General features: G+C 41.9%; 1 protein-coding gene across 1 annotated transcript in view; it reads right to left on the bottom strand.

The window, feature by feature from the left end:
• Positions 1-24,598, bottom strand: part of TTBK1 (tau tubulin kinase 1) — a 98,990-nt gene extending 74,392 nt beyond the window's left edge. Inside the window, exons 1-3 of the mRNA XM_009272604.2 lie at positions 24,476-24,598; positions 15,676-15,823; positions 2,320-2,393 (exon numbers count right to left, since the gene is read on the bottom strand). Of these exons, the coding sequence (XP_009270879.1) occupies positions 2,320-2,393; positions 15,676-15,823; positions 24,476-24,583 (330 nt within the window). The 5' untranslated portion in view covers positions 24,584-24,598. The remainder of the gene's footprint in view (positions 1-2,319; positions 2,394-15,675; positions 15,824-24,475) is intronic.
• Positions 24,599-24,808: the final 210 nt, after the last annotated feature.

Below are 24,808 nucleotides of genomic sequence, written 5' to 3'. Positions count from 1 at the left end.
TCCCTTGAACAACCACACTTGATACAGGTCAGCTAATACAGATAGAGCCAAGCCACAGCAACTGGCCCAGGTTTGCTCCTTAGCATGAACAAGATAAGACTAAGCTACTTCTCTAGTGCTTATCTTTTTTAATTTCTGTGACAGTTTACTAGAGGCAGCACAGATTTGTCATCGCTATCCTGAAAGGTCCGAGTTACTGAACTGACAGCAGATCTTTCTTTCCATTGTAAAGCGGTTCCTTGGACACCAGCTCTCTTATCCAATGGTAATAGGGAAAGGCAGATTTTTTTTTAGAGCCACACACTGAAGTGTGCCATAATTTTCCCCAGCTGGTTTGGGAGACTGTCTCAGACACCTGCTCTCCAGAAACAACCCAAGGCATTTGAATATCCAATACTGCCCCCAGGAAAAGACAGAAAATGAGCATTATTTTCCAAGTAAACGCTATCAGGCTGGCTAAGAAACAGAGCAGATGCAATGAGCTGCAAAGCTTAGAGTTGAAGCCTCAGTCACAGTGACTGAAGAGAAAGGGAGGACTGCAGCACACAACAGTCAGAGGGGACACATGATAAACCATTTCTCAGCAGACCCTGAAGTTGAAGGAGAATTTTAGCCTAAAGAGTGATGGTGCAAAACTAGCTAATGCTTTAAGTATCAAAGTCTTCATTTGTAAATAATGAAATGATTTTTAGCTCTGCCTACTCTACGAGCTCAGCTACATAGTAAAGAATAGGCTAGAAAGTAAGACTCTGGGCAGAGAAGTTTTTTTCCAAGGTGTAGACATCTTTATCAGGCTTGTTAAGGACGGGATTGGGGGGTTAGAAGCCTTGTTCCATCAGCTCCCGATTAGCCCTTTCAAGAATCATATTCACACTCACACTGCAGCAGCAGCAATAGCCAGGGTTGGTTAGAGAACAAAGTTTTTTTCTATCCCTAACAGCAGTTGGGATGCCAACGGTGTGTAAAAGGCAAACTCAAGCACCAGGAATTTACTGGGTTTATACATCCACCTTGCAAACTAGAACTACACTTCAAAAGAATCAGAAGTTTATTTTAAAGAAGTACAGGGGTCTGCTGGTGTCTATTTTACTTCATTCACCATTCACTAATTAAACCTTTCAGTTTATGCAGCAGATTACTTCTCATTACTTAGTGCTTCAATTGTCTCACTTTCCTTCTGCATGTTCTATCATCCAAATTATACATAAAGAAACATGACATAGCTCTTCAGGGGAAGGGTAGGCTTGTATTGTATAACCATACAGTGTTTTGCACAGCAAAGCCCTGATCATACAAGCTGCAAGAGGGATAGGACAAGTTCCCTGTCAGCTCTTATGTCAGGTGCTGAAACAGGCCAGCTTCCAAGGCAACTGTGTCAGAAGGAAGCACCTTTAGTTTGAAAGTATTCCCCTCAAGCCAGGGACAATCTCCCTCTCCTTAAAGGCCTTTCTTCCATGTGTTTTTGACTCAGCCATCTCTTCCCACTTGTTCCCGTCCAACTCTTTCTCCTGTGACTGTATGCTGTAAAAGAAAGCTGCTTTCATGAAAAAGAAAGCTGTTTTCATGACAGTACCACCATATTTGGGCTCTGAAGATCTAACTATATATGTTTTCTTGGTAAAGTTTCATGCTGAACCATGCAGAGGTCCCTGCACCTCCTGCTGTTATTGTGGCTTGTGTAGACACCCATGTAAGACTTCAGCTGCCTAACTCTGATAGGAGTAGCTGGCTGTCTAGCAGTACAGTCACCATGTGCTAGCTACCCAAGTATTTACCCATATTGACTTAGTATCAGCAGTGTTCAAACAGGAGAAAACACTTTCACAGCAGAAGCCAAGCTACTGCTGAGCTTGGTAGAGACGGGGGAGCCAGAGATCACTCCCTTTCACAGAGAAGACTGTGCTGCTGGTGTGACACCACTGGCTCCCACCACACTCTGAGCTCCGATACAAGACAAGTATTTTGAATGCTGCATCACAGAGCTCAGCAGGAGATATTTCAAACAGCTGCCACTGCTGCATGATATTGTAGGTAGCTCCTGCGAGCATTCTGAATTGAGTGCTTTCCCCAGAAAATTGACAGAAAGCCATCTTAAACAGAAAAGCAGAGCTATGAAATATCTTAGCGCGTCTTGACAACTGGAGCTATCCCAAGCGATATCACAGCAACACCACCCCTTCTCACTGTCTCCCATTCCACCCATTTTCTATTTACAACAAAGTCTCTACACCAGTGCTTGGCCTTATTCTCTCACTGTAAATCCTTCCTTGTGATGCCATCTCCATGGGACGGGGGGGAGAGGGGAAGGACAGAACTCACCTGGAGCTGCATGACCACATAATTAAATTTTTCATTCCTTCCACAGCCAATAAATCTGCAAACATGATCCTTCCCTGAAAAGAAACAGAAACATACAGAATGGAACATAAGGTAACAACCCTGTGATCACGATTTTTAGAAAAATGGTTTCTGATCAAAGGCCTGTAACCGTAAGTGGCATCAGGCTGGGAGTTTTGCAGAACAGTCTGATTTTGTTTCTATTTCCCAGTCTCGTAGCTCAGTAGAGTACTGACATTCAACAAGAAAACTGCCTCAGAAATAGCCATGAGTGGAAATCAGTGTCAGGGATCCTTGAATCCTCAAAATGACACAGGGCACAAGTGAGAGTGTGATGAACTGCAGTTTATACCACCACCATGTACATGCAACACCACCACAGCCACCACCATCCCTGAACTAAACCATGGGTAGCACACATGACCACGTGTTTTTACAGGTTCACTGGCAGCACGCTTAAGCTCATTACATCAGCTTTACTCAGTAAATGCTGACTTTTACACCACCACTACACTTGCTTATTAGCATTGCTTACTCTGAAACAGCTAAACTAATGCTACTTCAACATGGACAAACCCTGATTTTAATAGTCAGAAACATCTGGGAAAAAAAAATGCTTATGGAAAAACTCCATTGAAACATTAAAGCAATTTTGTAGTAAAAGAAGGAAATAAACCTGGGCAATTTTGTGTCGAGTGCTGGCATGGTGTTAGAAGTACAAACTACATCTATTCAGGCAAAATCAAAGCCAACCAGCCACACTGCAACACTCAGCTAGTCATCTAGGTTCATTCTCTGTGGTACAAAAGTGCTGCTACAACATCTACATTTCATCACGTGGCACCAGGCAGGACCTATCTTAAAAAAAAAAAAAAAAAAGCAGAGGGAGCGGAGGCTGTGGTTTCAGATCCTGACCTGTAATGGATTTGTGATGGTGTGCTCTCTGTATAGCAAAAGGGGAGGTATGATGCATGCGTTCCTCTAATAGCAGATTACTGATAACAGAGTAAAGGTCGATGCACACCACAATAGTGAACATTTGGTTCCTGGTGGGGTTTCTAAGCAGGGGAGAGGGTGAGTATCATTGCATAGCTTTGCCCTGTATTTCTTTGTAGCACTTGAGCAATGGTGATTTTAAGTAGTTTTTAAACCAAAGCTTATTGTTAGATACTTCCCAGTTTTTAAAAAAAAAAAAAAAAAAAAAGAACATGAACATATACAGTAATCAGTAATTGCACTGCCTGTAACACCCTCAGGACTCCGCTATTGCTCTCATTGTGTGCACCATAGGCCTGGGGCATCAAAAACTGTTGAGGACAGCAAGATGTGACAGAATAGGGACCTGGAGGGCAGCAGGAGACAAAGAAGCTTTCTCACTGGAGAACCAGAGCTTTGACCAGAGCAATATATACAGCTGTGGAATACGGAGCTCCATCCCAAGGCTCTCAGTAAGAGCATCAAGAGTCTGCAGGGCCCAGCAGCATCCCACAGCAGAACACCCACACTCTCTCTCCTGCCACAAGGAGGTAACAGAGCTGCTGGCAACCAGAACTGGAGGGACAGAGGCCTTGGCTACCCCTTACTCCCTTTGGAAGAACAGGCTTAAAACAAACCAGCCAACCAATCCTAGTATCCATCTGTATCTGGTCAGATAAGCAGGAAGGTTATGCGGCTGCAGATCCTTCATGTCTCTGGCACAGACTTAAGGGCATTGTCCAGTTTCAGAAGTGAGTGTGCAAGACCATACTGAAACCATCAAGGAATGTCACAAGCCACCATATTTCAGGAAAAGATATTCAGAGATCAGGAAAGTACCCTCTTCAGTATACATCAGGGCAGCCTGCACACTCTTCCTTGATCCTTTTTTTCTCATACCAAGCCCATGTCCTGTGTGTGCCCATGAGTACTGGGTGCCACTGGTTTCCTACTATCTGCACATTCATTGCAAATTCAGTGTTGATTTTGACATACAGGTTTTTGGTTTTCTGAGGGAACTCCTTGAGACACTGTCTGAATGTAGCACATGTCTTGGCCTTGGTATTACCAAGAAGGGACCACCAGCAAGCCTCAACGGTCCTACACGTCTTCCTGCCATGGGTCCCAATATGGATGGCTACGCTGCCTGCCAATGTGAAGGCAGCCTCAAAGCCAGATTTGTGGCTACAAAGCCAACATATCTGGATAACCTCAGAAAGAACCAGTTATGTTTCTTTAGGAGCTTATGATACTTACGTGCTTCAGCAAACTGGCAATCTACACAGGTCTCAGACAGGATGGACAGGCCAGCGCAGGTCCACACTCATCCCAGACCTGACTCCTCTATGTCCGTACAGATTCACACAGACCAGCCTGGCTTACTTACAGACACACTGTGAGACCCACTTTGCTTTGTTTTGCCTTTCAGAGCACCAGGAGATGGATATTGAGGCAACAGCCAAAACAATGACTGTTTCTACTGGCAATGAGAGCTACTGTGTGGTAAAAAGGGTAAATTACTCCAATTTTTACTTGCTTTTATTATTTTAAATAATTGCAAAGCACTAACAGGCAGGACACCATGTGCTTTTTATTGCTGTAAAACTACAGACAAGAACATTAAAAATCAATCCCCTGTGACAGGGAGAACCTGGCCACCTAAATCAATCATTTCAGTGAAACAGGAGTGGTAGTGTCCAATAGACTTCATTGTGACCTAAGACATCCCTGCTAATTCGGTACTGCCTCTTCTGATTTCGAGTATATTCCTGAGACCCTTTTTTTTTTTTTTTTTTCTTTTTTTTTAAATCAGTTTCCTCCATAACATTATTGTTTTCTGGATCACAAAATTTACAGAAAGAAAAAGCATTTATATTTTTAATTTATTATCTTTGAGAATTGTATGCATGTTTAGGCCGACAACGTGTTTCTGCTTACTATAATTTTTGAAAATGATGAACTGACTGACAGTTCTTGATGACCCACATCCCCAAACTGACTTGATTTTATATTGAATCCTCCTTTCCAGCCTAAAATGGGCTCCTACCTGACCTGTTGGTCTTGGGAATTTAGGCTTTCCCTGGAACAGCTCTCCCATGCACTATTCTGCAACACAAGCAACAGCAGGAAAAGAAGAAAGTGGGGGAGGGAAGGCTGTGCCAATTCCTGCATGAAACAAAAGGAATATAACAGAGTAGAGAAAGCAGGCCACATTTAGAGGTGGTGTATGTACAGCCAGCTGGTCATATAGATGAGATAAATGCTTGCAGCATCAACCCCTCTGGGTTTCCAAGGCTTTTACTAATTTTTCAACTAAAGGAGGCACCAGGTTAAAACTGTTTGCTCTGTCAGAGGAGTTCATGCCATGCTGAAGTAGCAAATGGAAGCTGCAAGTCAGGCATGACTTTGGGATTCCTGCAGATCAGTCCTGAGGCTGATCAGAATTAACATGATTTGTTCTTGGGGGCTTCATAATAACCTCCTGTGCAGCCAGGATGACGAGACTGTCATACTTTAAGGCAGAAGGAAATAGCCCTCCTTCCTCACACATGCCCTCCTCAAGCATGCAGACCATAGCACAGAGAGCAGCAAAGCATATTTTAACCCAGAAAAGTAAGAAAAGGAAAAAAAAAAAAGTTTTTTCAAGGTATACTTAGTACGGGCAGCCTCACAACCATTTTACTGCACTAACTGCCAGATCACACCTGCTCCTTTGCTAGACTGTTCCACTGAACAGCCACCCTGATATTAGAGAAGACCACAAGCTCATACTTTAGAAAGTAAGTCCTATATCTGTATTTGTTTATTACTAAAACGAAGCAGTTATCTCCCAACAAAGTAAAGGAACAGAGCAAGAGATTATAAAGAGTTTTGGCCTGTTAACTAACTAACATAGGTTGGAGGAATAAGTCAGCCTGATGTTCATAAACACTGACCTGAGAAAAGTTTCAGAGAACATGTGTTTTATTTTGTTTCACATGCATTCATTTTTCCAAGGATTTAGTTAACGCAATGTTTTAACGTTCACCCACAGAAAAATATTCTTTCTACTGCTGCCTTTAAACTAAAATGAATATCATAATCTCCCATATAATACTGGGTAAGAAATACAAATATTTCAGTTACTGAAATGGTCTTCACCATCCTTATTCTGAAGGAACTTAAAAATTACAGTCAATAACCATGTCCTCATGTATAAAAATAACTTCAAGTATCTGGAAAACCCTTCCACCCTAGGATAGATAGTCATCACCTTGTAGAGATATAATTAAAACCCCCATGTTAATACTTAAAAAACTTTCATTACATGAAAAACATTCATTACACAGCACTTAAAAAATTAAGTTATGATTCTTTTTTGAGTGTATTTTTCCATATTAATCAATTTCAAACTGCTGGAAACCAATATTCATTCCAATCCTCTACTCGTTTAAGTTCTTAAATATTGGTAATGTATTTTCAATACAGCAACGAAACGAATCAAATAAATAGTAAGAAAGAAATATGTGACATTATTGTTGCAATTTGAAGTTTTGGGGTTTTTTTGTAACAGAATCCATATTTCCTGCATTTTCACCTGCAGAAAACAAATAACCACTCTTCTCCCCAAAGGAGTCGAAGAATTAATCTTTTAAATTTATGCTAAAATTATTTTATGATTCATCTCCATAGATTAGCTGTCTCATTGCTAACAGTCCATCCAAAACACTGAAGAAACTTCTACTGCATAGATTATCATAAATCTTGTGGCAATTATTGTTATTCTTATAATTGTTACCTTACCAATTCTTGCATTTCCTCTGCAGTACAAGACCAACACTGACATAACGGCACAAGTCCAGCAGTGGCCACCAGGATGGTTGCAGGAAAAGGAGAACATGACATTCAAAGAAGGCGTCAGAGAACTGGGTTTGTGCAGCCTTAGGAAGGCAGCAGAGGGGGATCTAACTGCTGGTCAGAGCCACCTAACAGAAGAGTGCCAAGAAGATGGAGTCTGACTTTTCTCAGAGGCACACAGAGAGGCATTGGACACGAGCTGCAACATGGGAAATTCCCATTAGGTGTCATTTCTTTTTCACCACAAGGGTGGTCAAACCCTGGAACAGGGGCCCAGAGAGGCTGTGGGATCTCCGTCTTTGGAAATCATTCAAAACTTCACTGGAAGAGGCCCAGAGCAACCTGATCTATTTCTTTCCACTTGGAGCAGGAGGTTGTACTGGAGACCTCCAGAGGTACCCTCCACCAGCCTAAATTATCCTCTGGATCTATCCGTGTCAAACACTCACTTTTCTTTAAGGCCTGCCTCTTGCATCAGCAGCGGCCTCTGACCTCTCTAATCACAAACTCAGCTTAATTCCAGAATCATCAGTCAAGTTTCTTTTTATTCAGGTAATACATGAAGTATCAAAACCAATGGTATACTGCTGGCCAAAAATAACCAGCATGGCACAGTCATCCAGCAGCTCAACCCTAAAGACAACTGCATAGGAAAAGCCCAAGTGCTTAGTGACATACCTTACTTGAGCACTTGGCACTGCCAGGATCTCTATTATATGCACAGTTGGGGACATCTAGCTATACAATTGCTCTCACCGGCATTTGGAAAGCTGCAGCTATTTCTCATGCTCCACATTGTAGATATAATATACATTTTACAGCTATCCTCTTTTTTATTCACCTGTCAACATCAGTATCAGGTTTATCAGCTTATCACAGATTTTGTATTGTGGGGATATTGAATTCACTTCTGTACAAATATTCTAAAGAAATGGAGGATCCATCAGGACTAGAAAATAAAATGAGAGTTATTTTCATCATCTTCTAACTTTACTTGGAAATGGTGTCTGTAGCTTGGCAAAGCTGACTAGCATACAGTTTTCTTTCCTTTGCAGTTAGCAAGTTTCATCTCTGGCCAGACAAACTAGCTGACTTCAGGGACTTGTCAACTCAGCTTGGTGACAAAGAGTTTCGAACATGAGAGAAAACAAATGCTATGCTGCAAGGAAGGCTTAAATAACTACATTATCCAGTAGTAATCAACTAGGATTTAATCAACTGGGTTAACCTTGTTAGTGCTTCTGTAATAAATGAATGAACTAATGGACATAAAAACAAAAGGCTGGTCATCATCTTCTAATCAAACAGTAAAAACTAAAACTGCCTGACCTTGCATGGCATAATTTCTTCTACTTGTTTCCCAAGACCACTAAAAACTTTAAGATGAGCAACTCATAATAGATCCCACACAGGACAAGGCAGAATAGCGAAGGAGCAAGAATTCAACACAGCCTCAAAAAAAGTGTTTTAAATCCTCTTTCATCCATCCCATGTCCTTCCCCCATCCCGTGACACCATGGCTGACACAGAAAACATGTGACCCAAATGCCAGTTCATTCAAACACCCACAGGACTCTTCCACACGGAAAAATGCAGTGCTGGGCAGAGAGGCTAGAGCTACATCAAGTGTCTGAATCTGCCACACTGTGATAGCCTAAAGACCTGCCAAGGCTAATTTACCTGGCTTTCCAGCCTTTACAGATAGGTTGGTTACATCAACCTAGCAAAATACTGTAGAAACATATAAAACGTGTCTACAAAAGTAACAGAAACTGAATCAGAGTTAAGGCACCACTTTAACACAAAAAACTCGCGTATGCAAAAAGAAGAGACTAAGACTGGCAAATGAGAAAACACAAGCAAGATCCCTTTTCCTCCCTTATTTTGTTAGGAAACCCTTACCTGTCCAACCCCTGGCAGTAAACGGGGAACAATCAACACAGACCTGCTTCACTATCTGCTATAATAAAATCAGGTACTCAAAAACTACAATGCCTGTGACCAGGCTGCGTCTTGCACAACTACTCAATATGCAGAAGATCTCTGCACTGCAGAATAAAATTAATCACAGTCCTACGCAATGAGATTGGTTACACTGAAAAAGAAGGCATTTACAAAGAAAATGACACACTGAAGAGAGCTTAGGAATATCTGTCTGCCAAGTGAGGTCAAATGCAAGTACACGGGGCCTTGTAGCCTCACACCGCAGCAAAATTGCCACTGCGGATGAACAGAAAACAGTGCTCAGCACCAGAATAATCTGGCCATTTTAACTGACAATCTAACTGACTGTTAGGCTGCTCTAAGGAGGAGCCCAGCAAAGGAAACTGAATGCCATGGCCACATCCATATTTTGGGGAGCCTGTGGACCAGAAGGCATCTGAAGTGCATGCCTCATGAGAGATCCCTCATGAGAGATCCTTTTGCACCATCCTAGTCTCACAAGCCCTCAGAGTGCTCCCAGAGAGACCTATCAAGAAGTGGGTAAGGCCAGGGAGGATACTTTTTAATTCAAAGCATCTGCTGCCAGGCCCCACACAGCCCCAGCTGAGCATCTAGAGCAGACACAGTGCCTGGTTTGGCATGTAAAGATGGTTTCCACACCCCTCTGTGCAGCAGCCCGAAACCGAGAGAAAATAATCCACTGGATTTAATCAGGGATACTGGTTTACTGTTTCTGCAATTAAGGCTGCTGTTGGAAAGGTAGACTGATACTGAGATAGCCCAAGCCAAGCACCTCAAAAGCTGTGCAAGAGGTGTTCTAACAAAGCCGTTGCGTTTTGATTAACCTCAAAGACCTCAGAGATGGGAAACAGAGTCCGGATAGTATTTCACAGGTGCTCCTTTGCCACCTGCATGTTGCTCCACAGCAAATCTAGGGTGGGAAAACGTCACAGACAGAGCAGGCAGGTTTCTGTCTGTCTGTATTCAAAGGGTTAGAAAAGCATTGAAGATATGGAAAAAAAATCTGTTCTTCTAGAAGTGACAGGACTCTTCCTTCCCTGTGTTCAATGACAGGAAACCATCCCATTTTTTCTCCCCATGATTCCAAAGAACAGGAGTCTCAGAGTCCTGGTTTATAATAGCAATGAGGTTTTAAAGCAAGCCCCCATACTGCCATAAATCTTTGCAATTACCCTGTGTCAGTGTTGTTCACAGAGTGGCTTTGGGTCACATAAACTTTTCTGATCAAACAGACCCAGGAGCTCCATTCCAGGTGCATACCAAAGAGTTCCCAAATCCTAAAGGAGACAGTCCAAACCAACAACTGGTCCCTCAGACAGGGGGAACAGATTAAAACTAACCCAAAGCAAAATCCCCAAAACACATGCTGTTTATAGTGTAAAATCCGCAAGCCATATATGCTGGAGATGTAGAGGCCTGAGCAACTGCTTCTATCCACTGATTTGCTGGTACTATACTGCTCACTGATGTAGATGTAGCTTAAGAGGGTGAAACAGAAAACCCAGCAAAGGCTGTTCTTGCTCTCTGGATAAGCAAGTTGCTAATTCACTTAGCCATACTGATCTTATTTCCATTTGCTTTTTAACATATGTGATCAAAAGGCTTGTCTACACGGCAAAACACTTGCAGATACAACTAAACCATCAACCTTCTCTGCTGGAGACAAGTTGTATCTGCAAGGAGTATTTTGCCAATGCAGCTTAGGCTTGGTTTCAAAATGCTTGATGGCAAAGTAGAAAAGCCCAATAGGTTAAAAATATGTGCAAATGGTACAATCATATACAATTATCTCACTTAAAGATAATTTTACAGTAGTGATTAAGGTAATAAAATGAGGGCTTGGCACTAAAATAGTATTCTTCTGACAGAGAAGCTGTATTCATGCAGAAGTTCCCTGTGCAGATGTGCCAAACTATCCCTGAAACAGTTTCTGAATTTGTTATAGGTAAGTTCTTCATCCCTAGGAGGGTAATTCTCTATTAGCCATCTATAAAATAATTTTTCTTATTATCTTTTTTCATACTATTACTTTATTATCCCTATACTTACCAACTACATACACACATTTCTTATTGCTGTACACCATGAATTTTACATATCATTTCCATATTGCTTGTTACTTATTGCATGCTTTAGAGATAAATATGTATATAAGAATCTATTACTGCAAAAGTCTACTCTCTGATGCAGTTCCTTGGACTCTCCATGACACCCAGTAGCTGGGAACTGCACAGCAGCCTTCTTCAAGGAAGTAAAATTTTCTGATCCTCCAGGTAAACTTAGTCCTGCTTACTCCTTCATCCATGGAAGGGACAGATAAGCCAGAGATAATCAAGCCCAACAGAAGTGGTGAGCAAATCCTGTAGTCACGCCAAAAGAGTTGCTCAGGCTGGTGTTGATAAACAGCAGAGAACTTCACCTACAGCAGACAGTGGGTAAACACATGTTTAAGTGTGTCAAGTAAAAAAGAGGTCCAAGGTCATCATCTGTAGTGGCCACTGGTCCTACAACAAGGTATGGTTGCCTGAGTGCCACCACATGGTGAGGATTTGGAAAGAAAGACTTATTTTCAAATGGTGAGTCCTCATGGAAGAGGCCTGGCATCATGGAGGATCCCATCTGCTCGTGCTGCAATGATGATACGGGTAAAATCAGGCACTGTGGAGGGTGCAGGCCTCCTTGAGCAGCAAGGACAGTAATACACATTGTGATACTGAGGTCAACATTCCTAATGGTACCAAAAAGAGAATGCAATTCTCCTGTTCCTCAAGCAAGCTTACCAACATGCACTGAGAAAACGGCTTTGGTTCAACAGTGCCAAGGCCCTGTCAGAAGAGGGGAGCAACAGGACAATGTAAGCCAAACAGTGCTTGACAAAGATGAAAAAAAAAAGTTATCTTGTGGTGCTCTGATTAGAATTGGCCAGATAGAGTAACACCAGACAGAATGTCCTGAGCCCTGCAAGCCCAGCCTGAACAAGGAAATACTCTACAGCAACTCTGTGGGACCAAGAGGTTTTGATTTTCACTAAAATAGTCCATGGAAGGCAAGAAAAAGACAGAAATTTTGCTGGAAGCTTTTTGGGTAAATGTGCAACAACAGGACAACTGGGAGCTTCAGCTCATCACCTGCTTGAGCAAGAAACTCTGTAAGCTGACTTCTCAATCATGTTTCACTCAAAGCCTACAAGGGCACCATTGCTGCTGCTTCCCAGCCCCAAGAGAGTATAAAGATTTGGAATGTTGGTCAGAAGATGATCTATGATCCTTGCAAGTAACAATACAAGTCAGAAAGAACTTTGCCTTTGGCAAACACATTAATATCTAAACAGATAAAGAAAAAGCACTATACAGCTAGAAGAATCAAATCAAGTAAGAGCAGAACAGAATGACTCTGCAGGGCAGTTGAGAGATACTGAAGTGGCAGTGATCTCACGTAGCCAAGCACAAATGTCACAGAATCATTTATGTCAGAAGGGACCTCTTGAGATCATCTAGTCCACCCCACCTGTTCAAGCAGAGACAGCTAGAGCAAGTTGTCCAGGGCCGCATCCAGTTAGGTTTTGAGTATCTCCAAGGACAGAGACTCCACAACCTTTCTGGGCAACCTGTGCCAGTGTTTGACCACCCTCGCAGTAGAAAACTGCACAGTGTTTATGAGAAGGTATAGAGACTCTCTAGAAGAGTAATTAACTGGTTAGCTCCCCACTTGTTCTGTGCAGACTGCCAGTGCAGAAAGGACATTGTGAAGGACCTGCAGCTACGTTCCTTATGCGGCTATTCCAGAAAGTGTCCCAGAAAGCCTGACTGTTGGCAACGGCCTGCAGACCAAACTGATCAGGAGCTACTGCACTGAGAGGTCAGGCTGCACCCAAATCAGGTCCTGAAGTAGGTCTGCAGTATGGGCTAATGGCCAGCCTTCTCTATCCCAAACTCTGTGAAGCTCTAGCAACTTGCAAGACCCTGATCACAAGCTCTGAAAAGAGCAGCAGCTCATTAGTCCTTTAATGTTGGTGTGATACCTAAATAGAAAACAATAAAGCTGTACTATTTAAGAGGGACTGCAATGTTCAATTCTACCAGAAAAGTACAGAGGAATTTTAGACAACACTGTTCCCTTGCTTTTCACCTGGAAAACCATGAACTGGCTATATCACCTATGGTAATACCACCAACTTCCTCCATCCACCAACTGTTTGGATAAAGCCAGCATCTCCCTTTCCGAAATGTTTCTCACCTCTTCACAACAGTTCACAGCGAAAACATACACAATACATGATTCCCAACTCTCTCAACCTTATTTCTTATTTTAACTTTATCATTTATTTCAGTATGGCATTTGGGGATTAACCTTGAACCAAAAAAGCTAAATTCTTCACAGAACAGCTTGATTTGAAAAATATGGCTGAAGTAATTTGTCATTCTTAAATGCAGGATAGCTGATGCATAGCCAATTCTGCTTCTTCTGTCTTTTCTCTCCCTTAATATTTGATAATTGCTTTGCGAAGGGACTTCCCTAATTCCACACACCACCACTCCCTCTCCCCAATTACCAGGATCATGCTGTGTACAACTGTGGGTGTTTTTTCAAGCATTTGGTATTCTCAATTATTTTCCAGAAATAAACACTGATGGCAAAGCATGAATATTAGTTGTCAACTTGCACATTTTCTGATGCTAGTTCTGATTTGGTGACTTCAGGTCACGCTTTTCAGGCATTCCCTGCCCTGGATGTAACACATATTGACACTAGCCGGCATGATAGCATCGTCTCTTGGTATTTTAATAATCCGCTGTCATACACAGTCACACTCTCACTCAATTCAGAGCAGTTCCAAGTGTACAACCAAATGCAAAAAACTAAATCTCTGCCTTGCTTGCCCTCACTACATTGCTTTCAGACCTCAGCCACCTGCTCTGCTGTTCTCTGGGAGCTCTGTGTATCCAGGCCTTTCACAGATCAACAGCAAGCTTCCTCCTAATGACCTGGGTTGATTTATCCTTTGTTTCGATTCTCTTTACACAGATCAGCTGCATCTATTACAATACAGCGTATTCAAAAAAGGCCTTATCAGTCCTCCTCTTAGAAGAGCTGAACTGTGGAAAACTATTTGACCTCCAAAAATAATTCACTGACTTTTACCTAGAGGCAATCTGTCACAAACATTGAGTAACCCCTGTTTCACAAGACCTGCAACAGTCTCACCCTCTAATTCAATCATATCTCTGGAGATTTTGTGCAAGAGCAGAGGTATAGACACAGACATAGGGCCACAACACTATCTCTGAAGCATAAACCCTGGTGATAAGGATACTACTCACTGCTTCATGGGAAGGTGTTTCCTCAGCCCAGGTGGGAATCCTGCAAAAAGGAACATCCCTTCAAAGGCATATTATACTAGAACGTGTAAACTGTACCTGTCAATAGCTGGCCTTGCCTTCACAAGGAAATTCATGCACAATGCACTTCAGCAAACAGCAGTTCTCAGTTCCTCAAAGGGAGATTTGGAAATTCCTTGTTTACATCCTCCCTTAGCAATCAGTTTTTAGTAGAAGCCCCCTCACTGTTCTTTCAGCCAGGAACAACTGCAGCAAGACTGCTCCCTTGCACCCTTTGGCGTTAAACTATATCTCATCAGCATTGCAAAAGCCTTTGGGATACTGGCTGGCTTCTTTCACCCTATTCTACTAGTTCACTCCTGATAATGTGACTTTAAAGACCAGCAAAGGAAGTTTTAACTTTTAGCCTTATTTATAGTTTCATCTGAGCAAACAGAAAACAGCATCCTGGCATAAGGCAAGTCCCCCTTCAGTGTAATCTCTTAAGTGGAAGCAGGGTTGGACATGAGTCAAGGCAGGCTCCCATTTTGCTGCTTCCCAGTCAGTTTGAAACTTGCTTATAAGCTTTGCCAGGTTCAACTACAGAAATCGATGGTCCCAGGGCTGACTTCCACATGCAAACCAATATAAAGCTGTGTTAGGAAAAGTTAAGAATAGGCATATCATTCAAATTAACATAATTCAAAACCACCAACTCCCAAAACTAAAAGACCTAAAAAATCACTTCACACTTTGCCTTCAGGTACGTGAAAAATTAACTAATTGCCAGTTTCCCTATACTTCATGTTATCCACGTTTTGCACTCATCTACTAGTCAACCGTTTTACTTGAAGACTCTGTCACGCTCACAGTGCTATAGTCACAAACATTGTCCTGGTCCTCTGGGAGGCAATCAGCTAACCTCATTTCTTAGACATTGCTTGCTCTATTCCTTACTGTCTAATCAGTATCACCAGAGTGTACAGACCAGCGTACCAACAGTTTGGTTTAAGTCTCCTCATTGTTCTTACAGCCTGGCGGACAAAAATAGTCCCTGTAGTTGGAACTCACTTGAGTAGGACACTTTGCAGAATGTAATAACTTTCTGAGCTGAATGACTTAATGTAACATCACATGTAGATGGAAGCTGAAGAGGAAATTATAAAAACCATTTGCAACTTTGGATTCTAATTGTTAACACACAGAGTGATCTTTAGCACTTCCAAAGAGCTTTCTGCCTTACCTTGCAGCTTTTTCAGGACAGCCACTTCCATCTTGAGAACTTGCTTGGGCTGCTGGGCTGATTCCACCTTCAAGGCCACATTCTCACGGGTCAGCAGATCCATCGCCTCATAGATCTCCCCAAAGCCACCACCACCAATCTTCTTCAACTAGAAAAGTACGAAGAGGTTTGGTACAAGGTACAAGAGAGAGAACATCAAATTGGCTCTCAGAGCCAGGCACTAGCTTCTTTACTGCATAGGGAGAACAAACTTAGCTCCCAATCTGTGCCGTGCCTGAATCCCTTCACTGCACAGCTAGGCAAAAGTCCAGCTACCCACTGGACTGTGCTATGTATAAATTCTTTGCTGTAACAACAAAGAACAAGCCTAGCAAGCGATGACATGTGATACACTTAAAAGCAAATGATAACGTCTATTACCTCAATAATGTTCCTGCCAAAATTCAAGGAAAGACCCTTCAAGGAGATAGTAGAACCACTATCCAGACCATGGTAGATAAAAACTGTCATTCCCTCTCAACAAACACATCTCTGCAGTAAAACACAACCATGGTAGTTGGAAATAATGCTTTCAAGAAATAAGTTAAATGAAGTTTACATCTCATTCACAGGATTTTAAATACAGAAAAAAACATCCACTGGAGTATTTTACAAGATGCTTGACCTGCTCTGCTAGTGAAGTTACTTCAGTGTCACATTTCAGAGAACTGCCAACTGCATTACCTCAAAACAGTTACATACAAGCCACAAATACAGCTCCATTGTTTCTCTTTCTCTCTTTTTCTTCTTTTTAATTTTAAACCACACCAGATGATGCTTTTTGTGTCTCTGAGCAAAATTAAAGACTGTTTCACAATAGAGGATATCACTACTTGGAATCAAAACAATTTCAATTGACATAAACTCAAAGCTAAAGACGTCTAAGTTTCAGCATATTTGATACGCACCTACTAGAGATAGATCGTCTGCCTGTTCTAGAGTAGCTACCCACTCAGAGAGCAAGCTGGGATCCTCTGCCTTTCCTGGAAGGTGATTCCTTGATTCTCCTTCTGCTGAGACTTGACAGCATATGCACATATAGTTATACATATGCATGCATAAGACAGACTCCTAACATGTTGCAAGTGTCAATGTCTATGCCAGGAAAATTATTTTATATTTGTTTCTCTTAGATATATTTAAAGCATACTATGCTGCCCAGGAACAAATTCAGGTTTACAGCAGAGCTAGATCAGGGTTCCTTTGATCTGCTTAGCACTTGTTCATTGAACCTAGCTGCAGCCCTTCCCTTCAGCATTTTATGTCCCCTCTGTTCACAACTGCTCAGGAAGCCCTGAGTGCTGCTTCTTTCCAATGGCAGCAATAACTCTTGAAGAGAAAAAGAAGTTTAAATCAGGCAGATAGTCAAACATGTATCTTACACAATGTTTAATGAGGTTTAGATGATATTTTAGTCTATTCTGCACCACAGAAGGCCTGTTCTGTGCATCTGTCCGGTTTGCTGAACAAAGGGCCCTGCCTCTCAAGGGCAGGTTGTTTTTCCTTTTTAAAGCGACCCAAACCATTTGCTTTTCTGGCTCCCAGGTCAAGAAAAACAGCTCTGCATGAAGAAGGTAGTACTTTCTGTATTAACAGTCTGACTATTGCCTCTGAAGCTATTTCTTGATAACCCTTTGAGAGTTGCTGTCCGGAGCCATTCTTCTCCTTTTACTTGTTATTTTTCCTCACAACCTTCTACTGGGCTAAACAGGCATATTCATACAATAAACAGCCCAATAACTAGGTCACCACATATTATTCATAAATTATTACAGTGCAGCCCTACTTGTACTTGGAAATTCACACTAAGTGAGCTGGCTATTAAAAAAATCTTTCTATCAAAACAATGCTACATTCAGCATAGCAACAACAGCTAATACCTCAGGATTCAGTACACAAGATCTTCTGTTGCCTGAGGTATTAATGACACAGAAGGGAAAGGGACAGTAAAAACTGCAGAAGGCAAAAAGTTTAGTCGGGATCCGGAAGGGCTTTTAGGAAGATTTAAAAAGTCTCAGTGGGAAAATGGGTAACATAACAAGCAAAAGTCAACAGTAATAAATATAACACAACATAGCTTGGATGGAGAAGAAACATAGACTACCCAAACATCTCGCTGGGTTGCAAATTCAAGAAATGGATCTGGGAAGAAATATTGCTGAGCCAGCACAGACGCAGACAGTGATCCTTTTCCATTCACTGGCCTTAACAAGGACAGCTCCCACATCCAACACAGTTGTCAAAATGCAAAGCCACTACAATATAAATGGAACAACACAGTAATATGATTAGGATAGTGGCACTATAAGCATCTGTAGGAATGTCTAGTCATGTACAATGCACAATATCAATCATGTTGCTGCTAGAGGCTCCCACTGAGTTAGGAGTGGTTCATTTCAGGATGAAGAGAATGATCAGGAGCCCAGAAAAACTAAGGACAGACTAGGATTGCTACTTCAGAAAAAGCAAAAGAACATGTGCATTGGATAAGCAGGTACAGGTGTTGAGACTGCTCACCTGGGAAAACAGCCAAATCAGAGGACCCCTTGGACAGAGGACCAAGTCTACGGAGCAACAAATGCGAGATGACATGAGATCAAGATCAGAGCTTCTGCTGAATCAGAAAACCGATTTTATACACACATTCCAGCCAATGGATGCACCTCGCTGTCCAAGAGCCCTCAAGCTGCCTCTGCTTCCTCACATCCTCTCTCACCCTCTTATGGAAATTATTCTCTGGCATACTTTTCCCAGCACACCAGATGGTCCTATTCATCATTACCAGCACTGCCATCCTCCTTGATTTTTCAGCAACATCCAGAGGCCATTGGCAGCCATTTTCTTTTCTTTGTTGCAGAGCAAGTTGTTATCTTGCAACTCAAGGCCTTGGCTGAGGTCAGGGGCTTATACCACACAGGCATTTCCTCATTGCTTGGGTACTCTGTGGGAGTTCACTGTCTAAGGGGAACTCCGCACAGCCTTCTGGTGGACACAAAGGAGAGATGGGCATATACCACTCAAGAAAATAAACAAATAATGAAGCCATTAAACACAAAGTCAAGAAAGAAGGGAACATCTAATGAGAACCTCCTAAGTGGTAATCACGAGTCACCAGCCCATGCTAAGCCTCGCTGCACTGGGAATATTCTCATCCTGTTTCCTACCTTCCACCAGTCCATTAACTGTTAAGACTGGGATGCAGGCTGACAACACCAGCAGGATTCATTCTACCTAAATGCACGAGCCTATATGTGAGCTGGGTGTCCAGGTTTCCATTACAGCCTGTGGAATCAAGTGAACAATTCATCTGATCAAACACAGGTATCTATCTGAACTTGCATATAGACAACTAAAATTAAGTAAGCTGCATCTCAGACATGATTTCAGTCCTTCCAGCATCCCTCTAACAGCCACACAACCATACAGCTCATTGCAGTGCTTCTTCCATATTCTAAGAGGTTTCATGCCACATTAGGCCCTTGGAGTAAACTGTCACCAAAAAGCCACTCTACTTGACCCCTCAGTGTGGCAGTCTCCAACTAGGGGGTTCCAGGAATTCCCCAAACTGGACTGTCCCTCAGGACTACCAACACAAAACAGCCATGTCCTGATGGGGGAAGCCATTCCCAAAAGCCCCCCTGGACGTATCAGTAGTTACACAGGACACAGATGGCTCGCTTTGAAGTCTCCTTTAAATATCCTGAAATATTTTTGATTTATCCTGAAAAGACTCTTGCAGCACAAGCCTCCAGAGCCTATTAAAAAAAAAAAAAAAACAAAACAAAACATTATCCTGAAAAGACTCTTGCAGCCCAAGCCTCCAGAGCCTATTAAAAAAAAAAAAAAAAACACAAACCAAACAACACACAGCCTTCCCACTAAGCAGAAATCAGTACTCACAGAGGGACAGTTCAAAAAACCAAGGCAACACCCCCCCCCCCAACCAAAAATAGCCTTCAATTGCAAATTTAATCTTTTATTTGGCAAGGATATATGACGCTGCTGCTCTAAACAAAGTCTGCCTTCCAAGGATATTATATAAAGACTAGACCTTCCCAGGAAAACTCTCCAGGACCAAGGCATGAGTGGAACAAGAACATGTGCTCTGAATCCAGAGTAAAGGACCAAACCAAGAGCCAGCGACCTATGATGAACTCAGCCATGGTCAAGGCTTCAACCCACAGGCTTCAAATACTGACAAGGTCAAACAGGGACTACTGTTACTGCCTTTTAGGAGCACTGCAACACCTGCTGCACAACTCAATGGGTTACTTGATCCAGAAATGGTTAGCAGGCCTCATCTGACTTAACAACAGATAAGGAAGAGTGGACTTACATTCACCAAACTCTGAGTCCACTCAACTTGCTTAGGAGGACTGGAATTATACTGATCTCAAGGGAAAACTAACTTATATAAAGTTGGTGAGAAGCCAATCAAGGAGAAGTCAATCAGCCACATTCTAAATTATCTGAAGACCTGCCAAAGCCCACTTAAAGCAATTCTGCACAGAGTGAGACCAAAACAGGCCCCAAGACTGACAAAGCACCTTCCTTGTCCCAAGTTCCCTCTTGGAACCATAAATGGCCTTTGTGACAAAGACAAGGTGAAGAGTCCACAAAGGTTTGTGGGGCTTCCAGCAAGGTTTCTAAAATAAACAGGAGAAGGACAAGTGTAACCAAAACTTCGGTTCAAGAACCTCAGAAACCTGGAAGAAACCAAGGCATGGATTGCACCTGACAGAAGAGCATACATGTGTACAAGAGTCACCACTTGCATTCAAAGCTCAGTGCAGGAGCTGCCAACTCTGTCTTGCTAATAAATCTCAGTTGTGAATCCCCAATACAAAGCATTTAGGTGAAATAGAGACACATCCATTCAGCCTTAACATCTATACCTAGTTCAAAGCAAGTACAAGTTATGTTTGACTTTGTTCTCTCCCCTGAACTAAGCAGTTCGCATCATTCAGAGCATGTGTGGATCAAGTCACCCTCGGGGGTCTCAGCAAAAGTCACATGGTTCCAGTACTGTCCAAATTTCATCCAGTCAAAACATTAAAAATATCTGCAAGTAAAGAATGATGACTCAAAAGGATACTTCTTCAAGTCCAAAAGTTTTGATAAAAAGCATAAGCACTCCCTGCCCATGCCTTTCTCCAAAAATAAGAACAAAAATATCATTGCTGTCAGACAGCCAAACTTTACTGACTTGGCGTGACAGGAAAATGTCCAACAGGCTAACTGCAGAGAACTAACATCTTCATTTTTCAAAACTTTGTCAGCCAGCATATAGGAGGAGAGGAGGAAAGGAATTCAAGGAATACATTATACCGATCTAAAATTAGAAATTGGCTCAATACTGGAAGTATGCCAGCACTAAGAACTACAAGGTTCAAGCAGATGCCCAGCCAGAGACAGTCACAATGGGAGGACAAATTACACAAAAAACCTTCTGGCAGCTGAACCCCAGCATCACATAAATATGCCACACACCTGCTTGAGCAGGATCCATCTCTCACAGCAAAGCTTTGGACTATCCAGCTTGCATGCTATGGGTTAGATTCAGAAAGGTCTCTGATAAAGAAAAAATGGTACTACTGAGGTTACAGCTGTATGCTCACTTTAAGGTACACTCCCTTTTTCATCTGTCACTTGATCCTACGCTATCCATTTCCTTGGGCCAACAGAGGTGGTTTTATATTTTTTCCAGATTACTTCGAGCCCCATACAGCTCACAGTTCTGACTGGTCCCGCACCAACATCAAGCACAACAAGGGAACAGCGCAAAAGGCCTGCCTAAAGGGTGTGCACTTTTTAGTGGGGCAGAAATGACTGTTCAATGAAGGCTCACAACACACAACTCAGATAGCACAAGGCCAAATTCCCAGCTCTACTCACCGAGGTGGGAATTAGAATTTCTCATTGCTATTTACGCCCTTTAGCAAGTTGTGTAATTTCTCAGGGCCTTCAAGTGGGGCAATGAGCTCACTGCAGTATTGAAGACTACTGTTAGTCAACATTATAAAACATAAAAGGCTATTTCTCTAGTTAGAGGTCGTTGTTGTTGACAATATAGCTACACATTTCTATATTTTCTAAGGCAGGGTTAGTGGGTAGAGCTTCTAGCAGTCCCCAGTCACAGATTCATGCAACAATGAAGTCACCGAATCCCACATTTAGTGCCTCTACCAAGTTTAAAATTAGTTTGAAATGTTCCTCTATGAACATAACTGAGCATATTTTAGGCTTTATTTGGAGTTTTTGGTGCTTTTAAGAGTTCTGCTGTTTCCAAGAACAAAGTTTAGACTTTGTTAAAAGAATACTCCCGTCATTTACAGAAGTTTTAGCACTCCTGTCTATGAAGGAGAAACTCAAAGTTTGATGAACAGTAGGAATTGTACAAGCTGAAGCTAGCTAGGGTAAAGGAGAATGGAGAAGAATGAGTATTTGCAACCATACACCTGAAGAAATGGCTTAGCTTCAGGAGAGTGTCTAAATTCAGCTTTGCAAAGAACATGCACCAATCTGACCAAGTTGTAGGCTCTGTGGAAACTTCCATTTGTGCAAGGAGGGTCAGATAAAAGCTGCAAACAGTATTTTCTGAGAAGTCCATAAGCACAGAGCATGTTTCAAGTCCTATATGTCAGTTAACCTGCACATGTATCATCCTGCCAAAACAAGTATACGTGCTCCAACCTAGAGCTGCAAGAGCACAGCAAGACTTTCCTTCAGCCGTGCCAGAAAGCTTTGGGAGGGGGATAGGGGTTGTCTCCATTTTGGTATCTAATCACAGAGAAAATTGAGATTCTCCATCTGCTCTCAGGAAGCATGGAGAATGAAGAGCAGTTTGAATTGCTTAAATATAAATAGGCTGTTCGGGGATAGGCCAGACAGAAAAGTGAGGGCTGTGGAGAAAGCAGGAGCAAAGTGCTAGGATGAAGAGAGGCAGGCAATGGGGGAGTAACAAGAACAGAGCAAGGTGGAACTGTCCAGGGCAACAAAAGAGATACAGGCACAAGGCAAGTCTAACGAAAGGATAGCATGTTGTCTGAAGTGGGCTGTTGAAAATAACCTATCCACAGCCTGGAACTGAAGCGAGTTCAGAGTCCTGAGTCTCTTTAGTCCTCTGCTCTTCACAGCCCACTGCAAAACTCACAGGGCAGCTGTACCATAGCTAGTTAGCACAGAGAAACGACTTAGTGCTACTACTACAAATTACTTGTAGTTCAAACTAGCGAGGCTTCTGCTCTGAGTTTAATGATTCAGACACCGCTGGTAATCCAAGTTAAAAATGGACACAATGGCACACATGGGATTTAAATTTTTTTTCAGCTTTTTAAAAGCAAAGCTTTTAAAGCCAGAAAACAAAAACTCTCAGAAAACACATACAGAATTTCAAGAAGTATAAAGGTACATGATCCTTTCATGTGTTATATTCTAGTTTCTTTAACTGAGGTGATAATATAATGCTACTTCCCCTACCATCCCAGAGACCTCACTTTATGACTAAAGAGAAAGTCTTATACGTAAGAGGAACTGCATCCTCTGAACAAATCTGGTGGCAATAAAACACAGGCCTAGAGGATGAGATTCTCCCCATGTCTCTACCACAGCATTCTTCTGTGTCAAGCTGCTGAAGTCTCTGCTCACAAGCCATCATTAATCACATGCTCATCTGCTGGGTGCCTAAGGCAAGACAGCCAGGTCCCATCGATAGAAGTGATGAGCATGACTAGATGCCCATGATATCTAGCAGAGCTGTGCTTTGGTCATAAATATTAAGCAGTCTATAAAAAAAAAAAAAAAAAAAATCAAGTTTAACTAAATTTGAAACCCTATCTGTAAAAGCAAGCTAATAGTTCTCTTGTATCACCTGGTAAAAGCACGAATAAAGAAAAAAAAGTACCTGACACAGATACTACAGCAATAAGAAACATAAAGAGCTGATTTGGCTTAAAAAAAAAAAAGGCTAAAAAAAAAAAAAAAAAAAAAAAAAAAAAATCAAGTTTAACTAAATTTGAAACCCTATCTGTAAAAGCAAGCTAATAGTTCTCTTGTATCACCTGGTAAAAGCATGAATAAAGAAAAAAAGTACCTGACACAGATACTACAGCAATAAGAAACATAAAGAGCTGAGTTTAAATGACAAACTCATGCCATGAATTTAAATGGATAGTGATATCTGCAGCCATACAATGAATACATAAAAGATGAAGTGGCTACTAGTTCAGTGTACCCCATCCAGCTTGTACAACAGATGAGACCATTGTCCCATGAAGAACTAAAACTCTTAACATGTGATGATATAATTTTAAAAAGTATCCTAATAAATTTACACAGAAGTTGTACCAACAAGCTAATCATGGAATTTCTGACTTTTGAAGTAGTTGACATTCCAACCTTAAACATTTGCTTTTAAATTATTTTATTGTAATGTAATTTATTTATAGGCACGTCTGTAGTATTCTTTGCCACAGTAACTCGAAATCTAAGTTTCTTACTAAAAGATGACTCAGCCTGCTGCAACAGTTCAATCCTACCTAAAAATCCTTGGCAGGTTTAGTCTTCTAAAAGTACCAGACAGTCTAAAAAACACTAGAGCAATATTAACCATCTTCTTGCAGTATCTTACTAACATGTCAAACCATACCACTCCACTGTTGCTTGCCGGAGCCCACGATTAACTAGACAAGCTTCTATACTACTACAGGAGGAGGAGATCTGTTTGGGCCACCAAAGGAAGCACAAAGCCGGAGCTACTCACCACTTTCCAGCGATCTTTGACCACATAATTGGCCGGAAGAATGTCGACCTGTTCCCCTCCTCCACTCATGTTTGGTTCGTCCTTGATGACTGCTGCTAGGCACTGCATTTGCTAGCCAGAGAGTATTTTAGTAGCTCCCAATTTAAATGAGCCATTTATCTGGGGAAAAAAGGGGCAGGGGGAAGGAATGACAAAATTAGTACATGTCACGGCAGAAGTACATGCTACATTTCCACAGGTTTTGCTTATGACTAAATCAGAACCAGTCTCTTAGGAAAGAAGGCAAACTCACCTTGCAAACACCTGAGCTCACTCCATGCATAAACTTGGCAG

Source organism: Aptenodytes forsteri, unplaced genomic scaffold, assembly GCF_000699145.1.
Source record: "Aptenodytes forsteri isolate BGI_AS27 unplaced genomic scaffold, ASM69914v1 Scaffold238, whole genome shotgun sequence".
Lineage (NCBI taxonomy): Eukaryota > Metazoa > Chordata > Aves > Sphenisciformes > Spheniscidae > Aptenodytes > Aptenodytes forsteri.
Note: the sequence above shows the minus strand (reverse complement) of the source record. Positions and strands in the feature narration are given on the sequence as shown.